Here is a 21,937-nt window from a genome sequence, read left to right on the forward strand (position 1 = left end):
ATGGACATACAGAGAACAATATGGTAAGCCCATATATACCATCACCTAGCCTCAACAATTCTCAACATGTGCCCAATTCGGTAGCATTTACACCCCAATGCACTATTCCCCACCCCCCCCACCACTGCAACCTTGGGTTCTATTTGGAAGCACCAGCCAGACATTATACCATGTCATTCACAGTGCGCTTGGGTTTTGATGTAAGATATTGTATGTGTTTTAAGAATGTTGTCTTTGCCTGGTGTATACCAGATAATCTCTGGGCAGATTGATTCTGGAACAATCAGTTGTTTGGAACTAATCCTTTTGGAACTAATCCCTTATTAGTTTAGGGAGTAACGTCTCGGACTTTTTTCTCTTCTATGCAAGTGTATAAATACAAATACACATGTAATTATGCTTTGTTTCGTTAGAAAAAAGAGGGGGTCATGCTGTAGATTTTATTACAAAACTTCCTTTTTTCACTTACAAATTATAGAAATCTTTCTGTAACAAAACAGAGATCTGCTTCATTCTTTCTAACCACAGCAGATTATTCCATTAGAGGTTTTGTTGTTGTTTTTTTTTTCCCTAACCATTCCTGTCTGTTGGAAGCTTAGGTTTCTTTTTGTTTTTTGTTTTTTTGTTTTCTCTGTTAAAAACAGAGCTGAATATCACTGGACCTCATCTTTGCATCTTTGCCTGTGTATGTCTGTAGGATAGGTTTGGAAAAGAAATTGCTGGATCAGGGATCTTTTGAGATAAAATGGAACTTTTATAAGAATGGCTTAGTGCTGGGGCGCCTGGGTGGCTCAGTTGGTTTAGGGCTGCCTTTGGCTCAGGTCATGATCCCAGGGTCCTTGGATCAAGCAATAAATAAAATCTTAAAAAAAAAAAAAAAAAAGAATGGCTTAATGCTGTTTTTCCATACTGGTAGCTTGTTCTACCCTGTGCCCAAATGCCTTTGCATACAGATTTGGAGATCACAATACATGAGAAGTGCTTTTTCAGTTCACCATTTGAAGAAAATAGGGAGCAGTGTATTTGTCCTGGAACCATAAAAAGTAAATGGAGGTGTTGCATTACTGGACATTGAGGGCCTTTATGCAAATCGACATCTCTAAGACCTTCCAGAAGTGGGAACACCCATGAGAGACTGTTGCCAGGCTACAAATTCCAACAGAAGACAAAAGAGATGGGTGGACAGGCGGGGGTGTCGGGCTGTGTGTGAAGGACAATATAATAACAGTAATAATCCCTTACATTTGTACAACACTCTACAGTTTACACAGGGCTTTCACACCCGTTTTCTAATTTAAGCTACACAGTAACCTGTATAAAAATATGAGCAGCCAAAAATATACCATAGAATCTCTGTGGGTGGACATTCTGGATTCTAAAATAATACAAATGTGGGAATCGTGTTAGCCTGTAAACCACTGGACAAAATCCACTGACCAAACCAAAATGTGAAGGCCAAGGAAGGTGTGGAAGGAAACTAGCTTCATCAGGCAGAAGTACTGGGCAGTTTCCATCAGCCATGCTGATGAGTGTCTCCCCAAGAACGTGGAAGAGCCACTTGGGGGAATTCATCCGTGTGTGTGTTCCCCAAGAGATTCTGATCACTGGATTTGAGGTGAAGCCCAAAAGTCATGCACTCTAACAAGCCCCCTTAGTGATGCTGGTGTGCAGCTCAGCTTGGGAGCCACGGTTCTAGAAGGGTCTCTGAGACCTGCAGCTGGAAGATTTGACTCTATGGGTCAGTAGTAGGTTAGGGTCACTAAACACATAAGTCAGTGGACCTGGGTAGAGGAAAAGACGACCACCCAATCTAGTTGGGTCCCCCGGTGGATTAGCATTTTGACAAAGGGGGAGCTTCCTGTGTGTGGAATCTCTAAAGACTTTCAAAAAAATATGTATTTACAAAATTCCACCCCAAAGCCTGTTTCAAAATATTGTAAATCAGGATGGGGCTTGTGCTGCCATGAACAGAGTCCTGGCCTAGAGAGATGACCGAACACTGCGCTTAAAGCTGGAGGACCCCAGATGGGGTCGTCCAGCTTAACCACGTCCTAGCGTATGACCTTAGACCTCATCTCTCTGAAACTCACTTTTCTCCTCCGAAAAATGTGAACATTTTTCTGACACTGTAATGCTGTGACGTTCTCATTTTCCCTGTGTCTGCTATCCCCCTCCATCTCCTTCTCTCGTAGGCTCCTAGTATGAGCTAGCTCTCAGCTTTGGATTGAATTTCTGCTCCTTTCTCGGGCTTTCCTTTATACTTCCAGATTGCCAAGAATGTAAGCTTCTGTGAAAAGTGTATGTTCGGAGCTGGTTCAGTTGGTGGACCATGCGACTCCTGATCTCGGGATTGTGGGTTTGGGTCACATCTTTGGTGTAGAAATGACTTAAAATTAAAATCTTTTTTAAAAAGTCTATGTTTGCATGAGTAATCGTGATATATTTGAGAGTCATGCATAGGTGTTCAAAACCTAGATATGTACGTGAAATTCCTACGTCCTGTTCTTACCAGGGAATTTTTTTACTTCTTCATTATTTCTTTCCTAACATCGCTCTTTTTCTTTCCTGGAAAATGGATATATGAACAAAAACATTCACACCAGCCTGAATGTTCACAGTCATATATGTCCTTTCACACCACAGCATTTAAAATTTTCTTTAACGTTGTTGCCCTTTGCCACAACTTTGTGATCCCCTTGCTTGTAATACTGTCGCTTGCCCTTGAAGTTGAAATGTTGTAAAGTGAAAAATGGAGGAAATACAAATAAGAAGGGGTTGGTACTAGGTCGCCGTGGAGATTGAAATCGATTCCAGACTTTTCTAAGGTGATTGTTCATCTAATGGGGGAACTGGCTGCACAGGGGATTTCCCTTACTGGCTGTAAGTGCACCATGTTAAAAATGATGACCACTGGGGTGCCTGGGTAACTCAGGGGATTAAAGCCTCTGACTTAGGCTCAGGTCATGATCCTAGGGCCCTGGGATCGAGCCCAGCGTCAGGCTCTCTGCTGAGCGGGGAGACTGCTTCCTCCTCTCTCTCTGCCTGCCTCTTTGCCTACTTGTGATCTCTGTCTGTCAAATGAATAAATAAAATCTTTTTTTTTTAAACCTTTTTTTTTTTTAAAGATTTTTATTTATTTATTTGATAGACAGAGAGAGATCACAAGTAGGCAGAGAGGCAGGCAGAGAGAGGGGAGGAAGCAGGCTCCCCGCCAAGCAGAGAGCCCGATGTGGGGCTCGATCCCAGGACCCTGAGATCATGACCTGAGCTGAAGGCAGAGGCTTAAACCACTGAGCTACCCAGGCGCCCCATGAATAAATAAAATCTTAAAAAAAAAAAAAAAAGACCACTGAACCCCCTTTCTGTTCCTCTACAGTGAAAACATTGTTCAACCCAGCTCCGGCAGTTGCTGACCTGGACCCTCGCTTCTACACCCTCTCAGATGTGTTCTGCTGCAACGAAACTGAGGTAAGGGCAGAACATTTTGCTCAGTCCGTGAGACTCCAAGGGCTTTCATGCAAGTGGATAAAGCAAAGAGGCAAGACTAACCACATTAGTTTGATCGCATGTAAATTCTTGGACCCAGTGAAAACAATTTTCACTACCTGGGATGTGGAAAAAGGAAGTTAGTGACTCCTAGGGGGGAAACAAAAAGTTTATCTGAGTCATCTCCATAATCTGTTACTTCTCAAAAACCTCAGCTAATTTTCGTCCCCTCCCTGCCTTCATGCTGTTGGTGGTTTGTTTTCTTCTTTAATTCTGTATTCTATGGATTGATTAGCACTAGAGTTGCTAGATTTAGCAAATAAAAACACAGGTGCCCAGTTAAATGTGAATTTCAGATATACAACAAATAATATATTAAATGTACTTCTAGTATGAAATGACTTGTTCAGTGGGTCCAACAACCCTAAGTAATATACAACCCCTGAAGCATTTGCTGCCTTCTCCTGTGAAGACCCAGGGGCCACGGGGTGGACAGACAAAGTTGCTCCATTGATGCCACAGGAAGGACCTCGGGGCCCCTCTGTTAGGAGAACACCCTCTCCGTCATAATGGTCATAATGGACAGAGCCGCCTAAGACATCTGCCAACACATTCAGACTATGCCATTCATTCTGGAGCATTTTAGGAAGAAAATTTCAGTATCTCTCCCTTCCTTAGACAGACAGTTTTAGGCCAGAGCTCACTCTCAACACTGGGAGGCAGGACATACGATACAATGCAACATGCAGAGAGTGAGAGTTAGTAGTGAAAGAACGATAATAGTAATTGTCTGTGTGGTTCAGAGGCTGAATGGATGTTTCCAGGATTTCCTGACCTGCCCTTTTGCTAATTGTATCTCTCAGGACATGAAGTAAACAAAAAGGAAGACTGCCACAAGGAAACTTAAGTTTAACAAATCACAATAGGTTATGCAATATTTTGGAGCAACCATCATGGCCAGGCCTTGTGCTAGGAGAAAGGGATTGTGGGAAATAGTTACCATTAGTAACTATTAGTAACTAATAGTTACCATTAGTAAGAAGTTTGACTACCCTCCATTGCCAACTGGCTTGGATTTGCCTGCTACATATTTGCCGAGCCTATATTTATTCTTCAAACACTCATCACTGTTCCAATTATTTATTAATTTGAAGTCACACAATATCCCTTCTGGTCCATTCTATTGATTGAGGAGGAAAGTCTGCCCTCACGCCCCACCTCTCCATAGAAGATTGTCCTTGTCATGGTGTGAAAAGAGCATATATGATGTGATATGTATCGATAGAGTTATCTTTGAAAATTACCATCTGTTATATTGTACTTGCATATAGTTGGCATCTAGTAAATGCTTTTTCAGTGAGTGAACAAATGAACAAACTTTGGTCTTTATGAAAATTGATCTCAAACACTCAATGGAAAAAAGAAAAACTTTAAAAGCTTAATGCTCTTATGGATGACTTCTAATCATGATAATAATGTAAATTCATACTTTAAGTTACTCCATCTGGGGACATCTGGGTGGCTGAGTTGGTTAGGCATCTGACGCTTGATTTTGGCTCAGATCATGTCAGGGTCCTGAGATCGAGCCCAGCATCGGGCTCTGTGCTAGGCATGGAGCCTGCTTAAGATTCTCTCTCCCTCTCCCTTTCCTCATCCCACTGCTCTCTTTCTAAAAAAAGAAAGAAAGAAAGAAAGAAAGAAAAAACTCTGCTCCACACATGAACCGTTAACATATAAATATACAGGGGTGCCTGGGTGGCTCAGTGGGCTAAGCTGCTGCCTTCAGCTCAGGTCCTGATCTCAGGGTCCTGGGATCGAGCCCCACATCGGGCTCTCTGCTCAGCAGGGAACCTGTTTCCTCCTCTCTCTATGCCTGCCTCTCTGTCTGCTTGTGATCTCGTCAAATAAATAAAATCTTTAAAAAAAAAACACATATAAACATACAAGAGACAATGAAAAGATACAAGCTTAGAATCCATATAACTCCACAGATCAGAAAGGGAACAGAATCCTAGAGTGTTCAGCCCTGAGTGTGCTAGAAGCAGGTGTAGGTGGTGAGGACCTCCAGTGGGTTATGGGCATGAGAAATTTGCTCCAATGGGAGACTGGAGCAGTGCCCACCACTGGGACTCGAGATGCTAGATCCCGGCTAAAGTAGAGGAATCTGCTAGGCCTGCTACCTGGCACTACAGCATTGTGCAAAGCTACCAAGCTGAGGCGACAGGAGGACAGAGGTACTGCCTGTGATCAGAAAGAAATGAAGCCAACTGCTAACTTGGTGACTGGGAATGTGACCAGATGGGCAACATCACCGAGAACAGGAACTCCATATTGCCAACATAACACCTACTTGGCTCTGGTTTAGAGACCCTTGAGGAGCTGGTGGATGCAACTGTGAGCCCACTGGAAAGGCAGGGATAAGCCTAGTGGGAGCTGAAATATGGGATTCCCCAACCCACAGACAGCAACATGAGCCTGCAGATGAAGAAACATAATGTTCAAGAGTTCTCCAGCAATTCAAGTACTGAAACAATGCCCAAAAGACTTTAAATACGATTGAGATTCTCATTCATTAAAAAAGGAGAAAGTTAAGTGTGAAAGAGACACAGGATCGAAGCAACGATGTGTGAATCTGAAAAGCAGTTAGATATCTTGAAAATGAAAAAAAAAAAAACCTTTGAAATTTTTCTATAAAACACTCATGAGGAAGATAAACATTAGACTGGAAGGAAGAATTGGTGAATTGAAAGAGAATTCATCAATTCACAAACAAGGGAAAAACTCAATTCACCAAGAAAGTATCACAGAAAGAATTTTTTTTAAATAATAAGGAGGAATTTAGAGAAAAGTATTGCCAGAGCAGCTCTAACATACACCTAATTGGAGTGAAAGAAGAGAAGGGAGGGAACTGGAGAGAAGCGATATTAGAGGAAATACTGCAAGGTGTTTTCTGGAGCTGAAGAAGGGCATGAGTCATCGGATGAAAAGTGTATTAAAAGTAACACATGGGACACCTGGGTGGCTCAGTCAGTTGGGCGCCCGACTCCTGATTTGGGCTCAGGCCATGATCTCAGGATCGTGGGATCGAGCCCAGTGCCGGGCTCCACACTCAGCACAGAATCTGCTTGTCCTTCTCCCTCTGCTCCTCCCCCTGCTTATGCTCTCTCCCTCTCTCTCGCTCTCCCTCTCTCTCTCAAATAAATAAATAAGTAAAATCTTAAAAAAAAAAAATCACCTGAGATAAATGGATATAACTCTATAGTAACATACATTTTAATGGAACTACATAAAATGAAACATAAAGACAAAAATATTGGGGCCCCTGGGTGGGTCAGTTGTTAAATGGCTGCCTTCAGCTCAGGTCATGATCCCAGGGTACTGGGATCGAGCCCCGCATCGGGCTCCTCGTTCACCAGGAGGCCTGCTTTTCCCTCTCCCACTCCCCCTGCTTGTGTTCCCTCTCTCGCTGTGTCTCTCTCTGTGTCAAATAAATAAATAAATAAAATATATTTTTTAAAAAGAGACAAAAATATTTTTTAATGGCCAGAGGGAAAAAAAAGACAGATTACATATAAGTACTAAGACTATCCAATACTTCATTGCTTGCAAAAGGGGAAAATGGAAAAATTGATATCCATAAAAAGGATAATAGATTTTTTTAACCTGTAGTATATTTGCAATATATTCATAGTGAGTGGTATACTGTCCAGTTCGACAGAATAGAGCCACAAATATCAATGCAAGTGAAATTATATGAAGGGAAGAAGCACACTGTCAAATAATATATATGAAAAACATAATTTACCTTCTTTAAAGAGAAATATCTGAAGTAAATAAAGTAACACATGAAGATTTATTAAAAGTGAGTGGTAGGTTCATGGGTGTTTGTTGCATTATTTTTTATGTTCAGGATCCTTTCATCAAAGAATAGTTTTTTAACAGGTTTTTAGAAACCACAAGAATTCAGTGTTTCTGAAAATAGACCATCTAACCCCATAGATGTAAGTGATCGCAGTAATGAAGATGGGTGGAAAAACTTATGAAAAGAAAACAGAAGGGGTGCCTGGGTGGCTCGTTCAGCATCTGCCTTGACTCAGGGATCGAGCCCCACATCGGGTTCCTTGCTCAGCGGGAAACCTGCTTCTCCCTCTGCCATTCCCGCTGCCTGTGTTTCTCTCTCACTATCTCTTTCTCTGTCAAATAAATAAATACAATCTTTAAAAAAAGAGAGAGAGAGAAAAGAAAGTCAAGAAAACAGAAGGTGGCCTCAAGACATAGCCATCTTGGACAGAAAGGGTCTGCGTAAAAGCCGCTTCAGGAACGGCACATGGTGGAGTGAATGAAACCTTTGATGCTGGGGAAGACCAAAGCCCAGAACGAGGAGACTCTTCGGGGTGATGTATAGGCCCCAGGCAGGGTTAATCCGGACATGTTCAGAGCAGGCACAGGAGAAACAGGCCCTTCTTAGGAAGAAATGGAATACAGAAAAGACAGAATTTAGTTATAAACGTTGTGAGTCCAAAAGTATCCTACAATTCATCTAGTCTAGTAATTTTGCAGCCACTAATTTCAGAGCTGGAGAAGGTCCCCAGAGGTGCCTAGGGGATGAGGAAGCAGGGCTGCAATCCTTCCCCCCTACTTCGGCCAGAGCCCTTTTCACGCTCTCGGAGAGAACTGTGGCCCTGTGCGGGCCCCTCATTCTACAGACTGTACATGACTTCGGGGAAGCCCCGGGATCAGTAAGCAGCAGACATCTCCTGAATGTTGCGCTCTCGGCTACATCAATGACCCTCCTACCCGGCTTCCATCTTCTTGAGCAAAAACAAACACAAGAAATGGGTGTTGTGCAAACATGGGAAGCCGTAGCTAGTAATAAGAGAGAGGCGTTCTGGCCCAAGAGGGGCCTAGAAGAATTACGGCCTTAGGTGTGAAATTTACGAGCGTGATTTATATCAAAATCACTGGCAGCGGCCCCTCCCCTTCTCCCGTCTTCCCTCCCCTCTTCCTTTCTCCTGAAGAATTCTTTGTTCCCTCTAACTCTTTTTCATGAACATTATCACACATACACACAGAAAATCTGGAAGAACAGTGCAATGACCCATCATCGACTGTCCGCCCAGATGGTGGTTAACGTTTGCTGCGTTGCTTCCTCTCTCCCCTGTGTGTGTTGCTTTTTGTTTTTGTTGAATCGTTTCAAAGTTGCAGGTAACATGATAGGTGACTCCTAACTACTTCAGTGCGCATCTTCTAAATGGAGCCACAATACCGTGATCACACTTGAGAAAGTAGTAACAATTCTCTATTGTCATCTAACATCCAGGCCACATTTTCAAATGTCCCCAGTTGTCCCAAGAATGTCCTTGAGAGCTCCTTTTTGTTGTCATTGTTACTGGGGTTTTTCTTTCTTTCCCTGAGCCAGTAAGCATCAGCGTTCCCCCTGGCATGGGTTGTTATGCAGAAGAAGGGAGATGTTTTCTAAGAAAAGCAAATCTAATCTGGAAGTGGACCCAGGTCCCTGTTCTCACCACTGTTTGCTCTTACTTGTCCATATCCCAGGCTGAGATCCTAACTGGCCTGAAGGTCCACAGCCTTGCAGACGCCACGCGGGCTGCTCTGTTGCTCAAGGGAAAGGGCTGCCACGTGGTCATCATCACCTTAGGTGCCGAAGGATGTGTGATGCTGTCAAAGACAGAACCCATGCCAAAGCACATTCCCACCGAGAAAGTCAAGGCTGTGGATACCACGGTAGGTTTGAAAATTTCAGAATCATTTCTGCCCCCTTGAACGTCATCACTGAGTAACAAAGATCCTGCACCTGAATTTTTGGTCATGGGGTAAGAGCCGGAAGAGGTGATATGGTAGACGAGAAGAAAACCCAGGCTGGGGGACTAGATCTTAATCCTTCCCTAACAGGCTGGGAAACTTTATCCAAGTCTTAACCTCTCTGAGCCGCAGTTTCCTCATCCATAGGTGAAGGTAGCATTATACCTGTATTACCTGTATTCATGCATTGACTCATTCAGGAAATATGTACCAAATCCCTGTTGTGTGCTGGTCATCTGTTAGGTGCTGGGGCTATAGCGATGAACAAGACAAAGTCTCTGTCTCATGGGACTTAGACTGTGGATGCTGTAGCAATTCCTGGTTCTTACAAGGCTCTCGTAAGAGCAAGGAGCACTGGCTGGCAGAACTCATTCTTTTAGCCACAAATAACAGCTAACGTTTACTATGTGCTGACTATGTCTCTTTTGCATACATCTCATATAATCTTTACAATGGTTATAAGAGGCAGGTTACTCTCCTCGCTTTACAGATTTAGAAACCTGCTCAGGACCATACTGCTAGGACATAACAGCGCTGGGGGTTCAAAACTCAGCCCGTGGACGCCAGACACTTCTTATGTAAGGCACCGCATTAAGGACAAGCAGGTCAAGTAGACAAGTCACAGCCCAGAATGGAGTGGAAAGAAAAAAAGTTAGGGAAAAAAGCTCAGGGCTCTTCTAAAACTGGGAAGCTAAAAATTATTTGCTTGTGGCCAAGAATTGAGAAGAGCCAGGAGTCTGCCAGGGAGGCTCGGTCAGTGAAGCCGCTGACTCTTGATCTCAGTTCAGGTCTCGATCTCAGGGTCATGAGTTCAAGCCCCATGTTGGGCTCCACACTGGGTGTGGAGCCTACTTAAAAATTATTTTAAAAAGAGAGAAGAGCTGACTAGCAAAATAAGTAAGTGTCAGGGACCCAAAACCAGAGTTGAAGAAGAATAAACATTTTAAGGCTCTTATGTGTAAGAAATTAATGTGTAATTATTTGTAAAATATATTTTGGTTTTTATGCTTCGAAAAAACGTTGAGATGTGGGTCATTTATCAAAATGGAGCTTTGGCGAATCTGATGAAGTTATGGGTGCGAGTATGCTTTGAAAAACAGGTAAGTACAAGGAATGCTTTTATAAAGTGAAATTACACCCTGGTTGCCTTCACAGTGTGCTTGATCAGGCATTTGACAAATTATACTTGGTGTTGTCATCCCCTTCATACTGAGTCATTTTGGAAACCATTAGTTTTTTTCCTATTCTGTCAAGCAGTCACCTGAATTTGAGAGGTTCCTTCTTAGTTCTGAAATCGACCCTGCATTAGACTAAAACTAGTCCAGGTCCTGAACTAGAGCAGAAGAGTTCACTCTTCCTTTGTTGAAAATGAAGGGTCCTAATAAATAAAAAAAAAGAAAGGAAGAAAATGAAGGGTCCTGGAGTGGGGGGAGGCGCCTGGCCAGTTCAGTCGGTAGAGTATGTGACCCTTGATTTCAGGGTCTTGAGTTCAAGACCCATGTTGGGCATAAAGCTTACTTAAGGGCACCTGGGTGGCTCAGTCGGTTAAGTGTCTACCTCCAGCTCAAGTCATGATCCCAGGATCCTGGGATCAAGCCCCGCATCAGGCTCTCTGCTCAGAGGAGAGCCTGCTTCTCCCTCTGCCTGCCCCTCTGCCTACTTATGCTCTCTATCTTTCTGTCAAATAAATAAATAAAATCTTTAAAAAAATAAAAAAAAAGAGGAACTTAAAAGAAAAAAAAAATCAAAGAACTCTTAGCAGAGGATGGGAAGTGGATGCTGGTCAGACAGACACGAAGCCTGCCCAGCACAGACCACACGTGGGGTGATGCACTGCCCAGGCCGGGGAGGAGGAAACCAGCCGCGGACATGCACAGGTTTGACTCAGCATTCATCCGCAGAGCCGGTTCGTGTGGAATCATGATGGATGGCATCTTGAGCATCTGAAACACAGCGAGAGGCACAAGGAGATTTTCTCACTTTGTTGCTACTGTCTTGTGCCCTTTCAGTTGGTTCCTTTGCACGTGCAGTTCATGTTTTGGTCTCAGGGAAGGAGAAACCCAGTGAGAGCTCAAAGGAGAAACGAGAACTTAATGCTTGGAGGCAGGAAGCCGAGAATGGGATCATGAAAGACCAGGGCCCTGGATGGGGATCAGAGGGTGGTTTCCATCAAGAAGCAGATAATGAAGTGTTGGGCTTCCCAGGCCTTGCGTATATACCGCCTGTCACAACTACTCACCTCCACTGTGGTGGCATGAAAGTGTCCCCAAACAACTTTGCATGCTAGCAACATGAAGTTGGTATTAGTTTAAGCTAAATTGCTTTAAGTTAAGGTGTTACCTAGAATCACCAGAGCAATCACTAAGAAAAGAACTAAAAAAAACAAAAACAAAAACAAAAAACTTAACTAAAAGAAACAAGGGAGGGGCGCCTGGGTGGTTCAGTGGGTTAAGCCTCTGCCTTCAGCTCAGGTCATGATCTCAGGGTCCTGGGATCGAACCCCAGATCGGGCTCTCCGCTCAGCGGGGAGCCTGCTTCCCCCCACCCCCCGCCTGCCTCTCTGCCTACTGTGATCTCTCTCTGTCAAGTAAATAAATAAAATCTTAAAAAAATAAAAATAAAAAAAAAACAAGGGAATTACAAGTGGTATCCTTAAAAATATCAACTTAACACAAAAGGCAGGAATGGAGGAAGAAAGAAGCTACTGGAAGATACGCCGCTGGAAAGTGAGGGATAAAACGAAGACAGAGGGAAACACGGGATCCAGGAAGCAGGTGAGACCACCGAGGAGAGAAGTCGGTATGAGGAAGGGGAGTCTCGGGACCCCAGCGATGCCGCAGACCCCTGATGAGGCTGTCCCAGTGAGAGGAGGAGGGCAGAGAGCCCTGGAGGAATGTCTCCGAAAAACCAAAACAAAATCAGGAAAGGACCAAGAAAGAAACAGTGGAATATCCATGTGTTTGAATATGCCCAGAGTTTTAGTTTTCTTGCAGAATTTAAGGGTGGAGAGTAATTAATATGCAGAAAACGGTGGCAGTGAAGAAAAGAGGCAGATTTTGGCTCTATGTCATCTGCACTCCAAGGGTTAAAGTGTGATGAAGTAAATACAATCACATACCACACGGCTGTGAATACGTAGTCGGAACGGTGTGAGTGCCGGTTATTGATTTATCCCAACATGGAGATTATAATCCTGTTTTGGAGATGGAAGGATATGGCGAGTGTGTGTCTGTGTGCGCCCCGGGGAAGAGAAGAGAGCTGAATGCCCATCCTCCAGAGGTGGAAGTCAACACAGAATATGAGAAACTGATTTTAAGCCTATTACTAGGAATCGAAGACAGATACTCAAAGAAACCGCTAAAGGAATGTAAAGTCTTTGCCTCATGGAAACGGTTCTGCAGAGAGATGGGACATTTACTCTTCAAGCCTTGTCTTGTTACACTATATACATGGATGGCTTTGATCCTCTTCTGAAATGACAAAACACTGAGATACCACCTGACACCCACTAGAGTGGCTGGAATCGAAAAACAGATGATAACAAGGCCTAACGAGGACATGGAGAAACCAGAACCTCAAACAATGCTGGTAGGAAGGTAAAAATGGAAACGGAAACGCTTTGGAAAACGGTCTGGAAGTGTTCCAAAAATTGAATTTAGAGTTAAATTTTAAAGGGTTGGATTTAGAGTTACAATAGGACCCAGCAATTCTACTTCTAGGTGTACACACAGGAGAAATGGAAACATGTATCCACACAAAAATTTATCCATGGATGTTTCTAGCAGTGTTATTTCCCACTGGCCCCAAACTGGAAACAATCTGACTTTCAACAACAGATTATTGGATAAACAAATTAGGAGATATACATAGAATAGGATCTTATTCAACCATAAAATGGAATACTGACACAGGCTACAGCCGAGATGAACATCTAAGACTTTATACTGAGTGAAAGAAGACAAACATAGGACGCCCAGGTGGTACAGTCAGCTGGTCTCAGCTCTGGTCATGATCTCAGGGTCCTGGGATTGAGCCCCATGTTGAGTTCCACACTCAGCATGGAGCCTGTTTGAGATTCGCTCGCTCTCTCTCTCTCTCTCTCTGCCCCTCCCACTCATGCTGTCTCTCTCTCTCTCTCTCAGTCTCTCAAATAAAATCTTAAAAAAAAAAGAAGAAGATAAACATAAAAGGCCACATATTATATGCTTCCATGTAGATGATATGTCCAGAATAGGTAAATCTGTGGAAACAGAAGGTAGATTGATGGCTGCCCACAGCTGGGTGGAGGGGAGGGAGGGGGCAGGTAGAGTGACGGCTAGTGGGTACAGGATTCCTTCCTGGAAAATGTTCTGGAATCAGATGGTGGTGATGGGTGTACAACCTTGCGGATATACTGACAACCACTGAATTGCACACTTTTAAAGGGTGAGTTTCATGGTATATGAATTATATCCATTTAGAAAACAAAGGTCCAAACAGCAATAACACAAAGCTCCATCTAGGCCCTTCACTGATAAGCGGATACGCTTGTGATAAAGAATCTTCCAGTTCATCGCTCCAGTGAATCTACTGAAAGGGCTCTCAGTGTCCCCCCAGTGGAGCGGAAGTGACACAGGAAACAAGGGTAGTTATTTTCTGGGTGTAGAATCTCCCTCAGCGTTTTTATGCTGTCTCTGTCCTCTCCTCCTGCACTGTCATTATGAAAATCCTTGCCTGTTCTGCACACCACTGTTAAGCCTCTTCATAAGTCTAAGAAAGAGGAGATAATTCACATGGTGAGGCGAGGAGCTCCCAGGGAGACATTTTCTCCGCAACAAATGGGCTCCTTCACATTTCTGTCAGGAGGGCATTACAAGCTCTTAGGAGGTTGATGACCTCACTTTTCTCCTCCTAATCCCTCACGATGCTCACCTTAAAAAAAAAAAATGCACGTCATGCCACCTCAATGTATACAGTTCTCGTCAGTCACACCTCAGCAGCTCTAACCCAACTGAAATAAATAAAGAAATTGGGGGTGGCTTGACCGGCAGAAATCCCGTCAGTTGGTTCTGTCCACCCCGAGACAGGCAGCCTACAAGGAGCCATTTCCCATCCGTGCTTCTGCACACTGCTCTGTTCAGCTCGCCTCCGTGTCCACAGTTGGCTGTATCACTTTTTACCGCCATCTTTCCTGTTGTACTACAGTGAGGTGGGGGCCAGGGGTGGGGGGGAGCACAGATGTCCTCCGCTCAGTTTGGGAGACGTGACAGATGTGTCTCTTTCCCCATATCTCTGTATTATCTGAATCTCAGCCTCAAAACGCCACGGCCCTCATGTCCCCCATGCTGTCCTCCACCCTGAACAGTAGGGGGCTTGGCCTTCTTGCGTTGATGGCACTAAATCATCATTCCATCGTCAAGAGTCGCATACATTTAAGCATGGTAATATTTTAGGTTATCATGCTCGTGTGATATATTAGAACGTTAGTTATCCTTGGCCTACAATCTGTATAAAATTCTTGATATAGAAATTGCTTTTCTATCTGTAAATGGTTAAGTCCTAGCGTCTGCATTCATCCTCTTATTTTTTAAAGAACTCAACCTATAGGCCAAATCCATCTTCTGGAAGAATCACTTACCTTATAATAAATCATCATAGTGCAAGGTATATAAGTAAGCTGACAGTAATCCAGAGCCAGGGGCATGGGGACTCTCTTAAGTCTTCTTATCCCCCTTTTTTTCTGTCCATTATATTTGAGTCCTGTGGTATTCACAGTTGCTGGGTGAGGCACGAGGCTGTGTCAGCCCAGCTGTGTGGCTGCCCCCAACAGATAATTCAGGGCTTGGAGGGTCCACTCTGAACTAGAAATTGCACCAGTAGGAAGTAGGGTTGGTTTCTTTTGAAGTTTGCATGGAAGCACTCAAGAAGGTAAGTGATTGCTGCAACTGGTGGGTTACCCCAAGTTTTCCAAGTTAATTTTTTTTGAGATTTTATTTATTTATTTGACAGATTTTATTTATTTATTTGCGGGGGGAAGCAGGCTCCCTGCCGAGCAGGGAACCCTGAGATCATGACTTGAGCTGAAAGCAGAATCTTAACCCACTGAGCCACCCAGGTGCCCCTCCAAGTTAATTTCTCTTCAGTGGATTCCTTACATCCCAGCATCTGGCCTTCAGCCCTTCAGGCTGTTCTTAAGGATCGGCTCCTAGTAATCTATCTCTGAGGTACCATTCAGAATTGTCATTCTTTGAAGTTGTTCAGCCTTTGAAAACCCAGATTTGAAGGGCCATTTTCCCATGTTGATAAGACTTTTCCCCCTAACCTATATCCTCTTCCCATTGCCACCCCCTGGCCAGTGAAAGACCAAGCTAATACTGTCAGAGGTCATTAGAACCACTGAACTTAGAGCTGTTAAGATCTGTTCCTCAACTCAGGCAAACGGGGGTGTTTCTTACTTAGCCACAGTCTTGCTGAGAGGACTGAACACTCACCAGTTCTTACACAGGCTCTGCCAGTGTTAGTCTTGGTGATGCTCCTTAAAATATGTTTTCCCAGCAAAGTGCTCTTTCTCCCTCCCACCTCTTTCTTTCTGATGAACATAACATAATGCATTCTTCGCATTTGTTAATAATTAATAGGGTTTCTAAGCAGTCACTGTAGCACCTACTTCATCTTGTCCTTGAAAAGAGCCTTTGCACAGTTATGTCCAGAAACTACATTATAGCCTAGAAAAAGTTTGAGCTCCCCTCACTCTTGATTGCCAAGACTTGGAAAAAGATTGGGAGAGGAAAACACTGTGGGTTAAGAGCAACAGAATCTTGGATGCTCAAGAGGTAACTGTAGAATAACAAGTCTGACTTTAACTGCCACATCAATTCATTATCCAAGAAGTAACTGTTGTTTCCTCCACATTTTGACCTCAGGAAAATGAAGTATCTACTGATACTGCCACTACTCAAAGCATCTTATTTTAGAATACCTTGAGAGCATTTGACCCTACTTATCAGTCTACTGGGTTTTTTCCTTCTATTCATAAAATTAATAAATACTTGTTCTCAAGAGGAGAAAAAAGCAGACAACATAAAAAAGTATAAAGAAGAAAGTCAAATACCCATGAGTCTACCACTTAGATGTAGTCACTGTTATCCTTCTAAATATTTTATTTTTAAGTAGTCTCTGCCCCCAACATGAGGCTCTAACGTACAACCCCCAAGATCAAGAGTCACACACTCCACTGGCCCAGCCAGCCACGCACCCCGTCTACCATTATCCTCTTAGTATAAATCCTTCCATATTTTTTTCTAGACCCATTCATGCATTTTTAAATATTTGTTAATGGAAAATTTTAATATTTCCCCCAGCAGAGATTCATATGTGTAATTAGGGGATGCCTCTACAACTCAAAAAGATCAACTGTTTCTCTAGAATAATGTAAAGGGAAATTCACGGAAGAAGAAATAACAGTAAATAAATGTAATAATGTTCAACCTCACAAGAAATCAGGATTATACAAATGAAAATCACACTGAGATCCCCCCTTTATTGCCCATCAGTTCAGCAAAAAATAAAGACTGATAATGTCAACGTAAATTGGAAGCACATGCACTTACATGATCCTTATGGGAGTGTAAACTTTACAATGTTTTCAGAGGGCAATTTGACAGTCCCAATTATTTAAATATGTTTTCCCTTTAGCCCAGTAAATCTGTCCTGCAGAAATGTTCATATATATAAATGTTTCTGAAGAATATTCTGGCTTTGTTTGTAATAATCAAAAACTGATCAGACATATCTACATAATCATCAGCAGGAGAAAATCAAATGATAATAGTAATGGTGCCATTTATTTAAAAATAACTCTAGCTACCTGTAAATAAAAGCATATTTTAAAAATCTGGGGGGAAAAAAACCACCAAACTGCTATGATCATTGCTCCTGGGAAGGAGCAGAGGAAGGGGACAGGAGGCAGGTATCATAAAGGAGGAACTCTACAATCTACTCCATAGTCTATATTGTTTTAGTATTTCCAGGACTCTTTATTTTTCATGCATTACTTTGAAATTTGGAAGGTATATGATTTGAGGACATAGGAAAAACTATTTGGAGCCACACCTAGCAAATAAGAGAGGGGATCTCATTTCTCAAAGAGTGTGCTGGGCGGTATCCTCACAAAGGAGCCAGTAATTGGCAGGTTCGCTCTTGATCTCATGAGAACCTCTCGAAGGTTCTTTTCCAAAATTCCAAAATCGTGTTATATAGACTGAGTAAGTAGCTCTTTGACTTAAGATGACTTCTGAATGGATAGACATCTGATGCCAAAGAACTAGATCAGCATTGCCTTCAGATCCAGACACTGGAGTTTAAGTCTAGATATTTCACTGTACACTTTTGACAGGATTTTTTTCCTTTATCTTTCTAAAGAAACAATTTCCCTCAAGAATATGTTATTTTCTCCAGTTTCCCTTAGAAATAACAGAATAAATGTCAAAGCGGCACTGTTTTTGTTCATCACTCAAATGCGTGACAGATCTTCAGAGAAGCTTTAACTCATGGTCACGTTTTCTTTCTGAATGGGTCTGCTGACATGTCTTAACTCTTCAACCTTCATTCCCACAACTAATAATATAGTGAATGATCCAAACCTTGCCTTTGCCATATTTCTCTGTCTTTATTAGTTGATGACCTGAAGGAACTGTAAAAAGGGCCCATAGGTGATACCTCATTTTTTTAAAGAATTTATTTGTTTATTTGACAGAAAAAGATCACAAGTAGGCAGAGAGTCAGGCAGAGAGAGAGGAGGAAGCAGGCTTACTGCCAAGCAGAGAGCCCAGCGTGGGACTCAATCCCAGGACCCTGAGATCATGACCTGAGCTGAAGACAGAGGAGGCTTAACCCACTGAGCCATCCAGGTGCCCAATGATACCTCATTTTTAAGTACTTAATAGTTCACATACTTCATTGTCAATGTACCTCGCATTTGAAACAGACCTGAATGGAAAGCCTCATGAGGGATAGAGGAACATATGTAACACAATCCTTTGTACTAAAATGTGTCCCCTCCAAAATTTGTATGTTGAAGGAGGTAATTAAGGTTAAATGAGGTCATAGGACTAATGTTCTTACAGGAAGAGATACTAGAGAGCTTACTCGCTAGGTAGACTCAAAGAGATCAGAGCACACAGCAAGATGGCGGCCCCCTGCAAGGCAGGAGAAGAGGCCTTAGAATGAAGCCCACCTTTTGAGCACCCTGATCTTGGACTTCCAGCCTCCAGAACTGTGAGAAATAAATTTCTGTTGTTCAAGCCACCTGGCCAGTGGTTTTTTAAATGGCGGCCTAAGCAAACTAACACACACAAGAAAGCAAATGAGCGTACTTCAGAAGTGACCTAAAGTGAATACTGAAAAGTCGGCTGTTTTGTGGGGAGAAAATAATCTGAAGTGAACTAACAGGATCAGCCTAAATTACCTTTTTTGGTGAACTCTCTTGAGAGTACTGCTTATGGTGTAACTGTAATCATCGGTCCCAGTAAGGAAAGGCCAGATGATGTCCTGAGCTCAAACCCCGATTTAATGCCTTTTTTAGAGAGGAGGAAAGTAATGCTCCTAAAGACGAACAGTCTGCTAAGACAGACAGCTGGCAGGTTGGCAGAGCCAGGAACTGATTCCAGGTCTGTCTGTCTGTCCGACCCCTGTGTGCAGGTACTCTCTGCCATACCCCTTTGTCTCTTGATGTTGTGGCCGTCCGCCCAGCCTTCAGCCCCTCCTCTATGGCATTTCAGCACTGACTTTCCATGTCACTTGCCATGATACAGTCCTCTATAATCCCTCCATTTCTCTAGATTTTTAGAAGCTTCCAGATCTTGCAAAGGTACAGCCTGCTTTGTGGTCTACTTGAAGTCAGGAACCCACATAGGAACAGTACACACCCAGTACCTCTTAGTGCTCACTAGTAGGTCCCTCCCTCTGTGTCTGCTCACTGTATTTGGAGGTGCCAGGGGGGTACCAGGAAGCATATATCAGGAGCGCGCATCACAGTACACAGAGTGGGCATGACCTTGGCTCTGTACATTACTGGAAAGAAACCCAGGTCTCACTGCCATTCAGTTCCAGCGTCTTCCTGTATGGTACCAGGAGCTGGACTACACAGATAGTACTGTCGCAGGATCGTTCCAGGCCAGATATCAAAATTTCGGGCATAGACCACTACCATTCATTCTTGCCACTGAAAGACCGAACCTGAAGGAGAGGCGCACCACTCCTAGAGAATATAACCAGATCGTCTGTCCATGAGATTCTTCAAATAGGGGCCTGGCCTGCTAATGAGAGAAGCTAGGGAAAATACAATCCTCTTTTTTTTAACAGTCCCAAACAAGCTCTTCAGTTTCAGGAAAGAAAAAAAAAAAACAAACTCGTCCTTCCCTGCCTAGCAAAATACTTTCCATCTACACCGTCCGGCTCAGAGAGTTCCTAGTTGGGCAGTCCCACTGCTTACTATGTGCTTGGCATATAATAACAGGTCCTCCTGAAATAACAGAAGAGTTCTAGTTCCTTCTGTGACGAGTGTATGTACCGGGGTCACTTAGGCTCACTGAGTCCCAGTGTTCTCAGGAGACTAGAGGATCTAAGGGATCCCTTATATTCCTTAAATTTGACCTTGACTGTGCCAAGGAAAAGAATAAATCTCAGATACAAATGCTTTTTTTTAATGTTATGAAAACAAAAAACACCCAGTTTCTTTTTTTTTTTGAAGATTTTTATTTTATTTATTTGACAGACAAATCACAAGTAGGCAGAGAGGCAGGCAGAGAGAGAGGAGGAAGCAGGCTCCCCACTGAGCAGAGAGCCCGATTCAGGGCTTGATTCCAGGACCCTAGGATCATGACCTGAGCCAAAGGCAGAGGCCTTAACTCACTGAGCCACCCAGGTGCCCCCCAGTATCCCATTTTAAAACATATCCTTAGAATGGGGCACCTGGGTGGCTCAGTGGGTTAAGCCTCTGCCTTCGGTTCAGGTTGTGATCTCAGGTTCTAGGATGGAGCCCCACATCAGGCTCTCTGCTCAGCAGGGAGCCTGCTTCCCCCTCTCTCTCTGCCTGCCTCTCTGCCTACTTGTGATTTCCGTCTGACAAATAAATAAATAAAATCTTTAAAAATTAGAGGCGCCTGGGTGGCTCAGTGGGTTAAAGCCTCTGCCTTCAGCTCAGGTCATGGTTCCGGGGTTCTGGGATCAAGCCCTGCATCGGGCTCTCTGCTCATCAGGGAGCCTGCTTCCCTTCCTCTCTTTCTGCCTGCCTCTCTGCCTACCTGTGATCTCTGTCAAATAAATAAATAAAATCTTGGAAAAAAAATTTTAAAAATAAAAAATATATATCCTTAGATTATTTTACCTGCATGATAGAAAGGCCAGGCCAAAATTAAGTTACAGAGGGTAGATGGCCTCTCTGAAACTGGCATCAAAGAATACTGAAAACCCGGCTGAGAGCCTTCTTCTCCTTAGGAATGACATCGATAAAATGGACGTGGTATCTGAGCAAATTCTGCCGACTCTGGCTGCCAGAAAAGTTGAAGATGACAAAAAGAAGTTAACTGAATATAAAGAAAGGACAGAGGACAAGGTGATTGCTGAACAGACTGATGGACAAGGCACAAGCCATCTGCCAAGCCCGGGGGTCCGTGTCAGCTCTATTACATTACTTCCGTATCAGCAGATCACCTCATTTGCTGGCTAATCAGGCAGAATTAAATATTTGACATTATCTTTTGTAATCCTGCATGTGATCCATTGAAAACCCAGGGCTCTAAAAATCTGATTGTAACTGCCTACCAGAAATGTCATCTTCACTTTGAGGAACTGGACCAGGGCCAAACACCAGGCTGTGTGTTCCATTTTCCTAAAGTACCTCCCACAGCCGGACCTGGACAGGCACGTACATGTGCCTGGTACCCACGTCTTCCGGGTCCTCAACCCTGCTTCAGAGCTCAGAGGCAGCTGGAGATTAAAAAGAGCCATGGTAGTGGAGAAGAGGGGCGTGGAGGTGGCGGTAGGATGTAGAGAAGAAAAAAAAAACTGTCAAAACCTCAGCAAAAGCCAAGAGAGCAAAATCTGAATCTGGATTTAGAGCCTTCTATGGGCGCTACCTAATTGAAAGGATGGGAAACAGTCCCTGTCCCAGGAATAAGGGCTGGGTGAAGGCTCCAGGAGCTTGCTTGGAGCTTCCTACCGCTATCTTCCCCCTCCCCACCACTCCTCAAGCAGTGTGATCACGAGGAGGCAGGATGGCAGTCTGCGCCTTGCCCACTTGCTAGGATGCTACACTCGTGTCCTCCAGCGCAGAACTGCCAGGACTAGACTATGGTGCTTCTCAGGGGGTTCCAGTGTGTGAAGATGTTTCTTGGGTAGACCTGAAATTCAGAGGCAAAAAGAGCCAAACTGGAGAGCCCAGGGAGCTGGAGCCATGCCCAGTGCCCTCCGTACCGGGGCCATAGCTGCTGACAGAGGTGACCAAGGAAATGAGAAAAGAGCCTTGGCAGACTTCTGTCTGCCTTGGTGTGAAAGCATGTGTGTTGTAGGTTAGTGGTGTGTATACTTCGTGTATATTCCACACTGAGGATGTATATTCCACGATGCACTGTGTGAACAGACTGTTGGC

The 21,937-nt window shown here is 43.6% G+C and overlaps 1 protein-coding gene across 4 annotated transcripts in view; it reads left to right on the forward strand.

Moving 5' to 3' along the window:
- RBKS (ribokinase) overlaps nt 1–21,937 on the forward strand; it is an 85,063-nt gene that overhangs the window by 35,959 nt on the left and 27,167 nt on the right. For 3 of the 4 annotated variants that reach the window (XM_004777491.3, XM_045073855.1, XM_004777490.3), the window contains 2 exons: nt 3,377–3,468; nt 9,043–9,231. In XM_004777491.3, coding sequence (XP_004777548.1) covers nt 3,377–3,468; nt 9,043–9,231 — 281 coding nt within the window. The remainder of the gene's footprint in view (nt 1–3,376; nt 3,469–9,042; nt 9,232–21,937) is intronic. The other variant, XM_004777492.3, reaches the window with a different exon arrangement.

The sequence above is a fragment of the Mustela putorius genome, unplaced genomic scaffold (assembly GCF_011764305.1).
Source record: "Mustela putorius furo isolate JIRA1106 unplaced genomic scaffold, ASM1176430v1.1 tig00537293_pilon_pilon_pilon, whole genome shotgun sequence".
Lineage (NCBI taxonomy): Eukaryota > Metazoa > Chordata > Mammalia > Carnivora > Mustelidae > Mustela > Mustela putorius.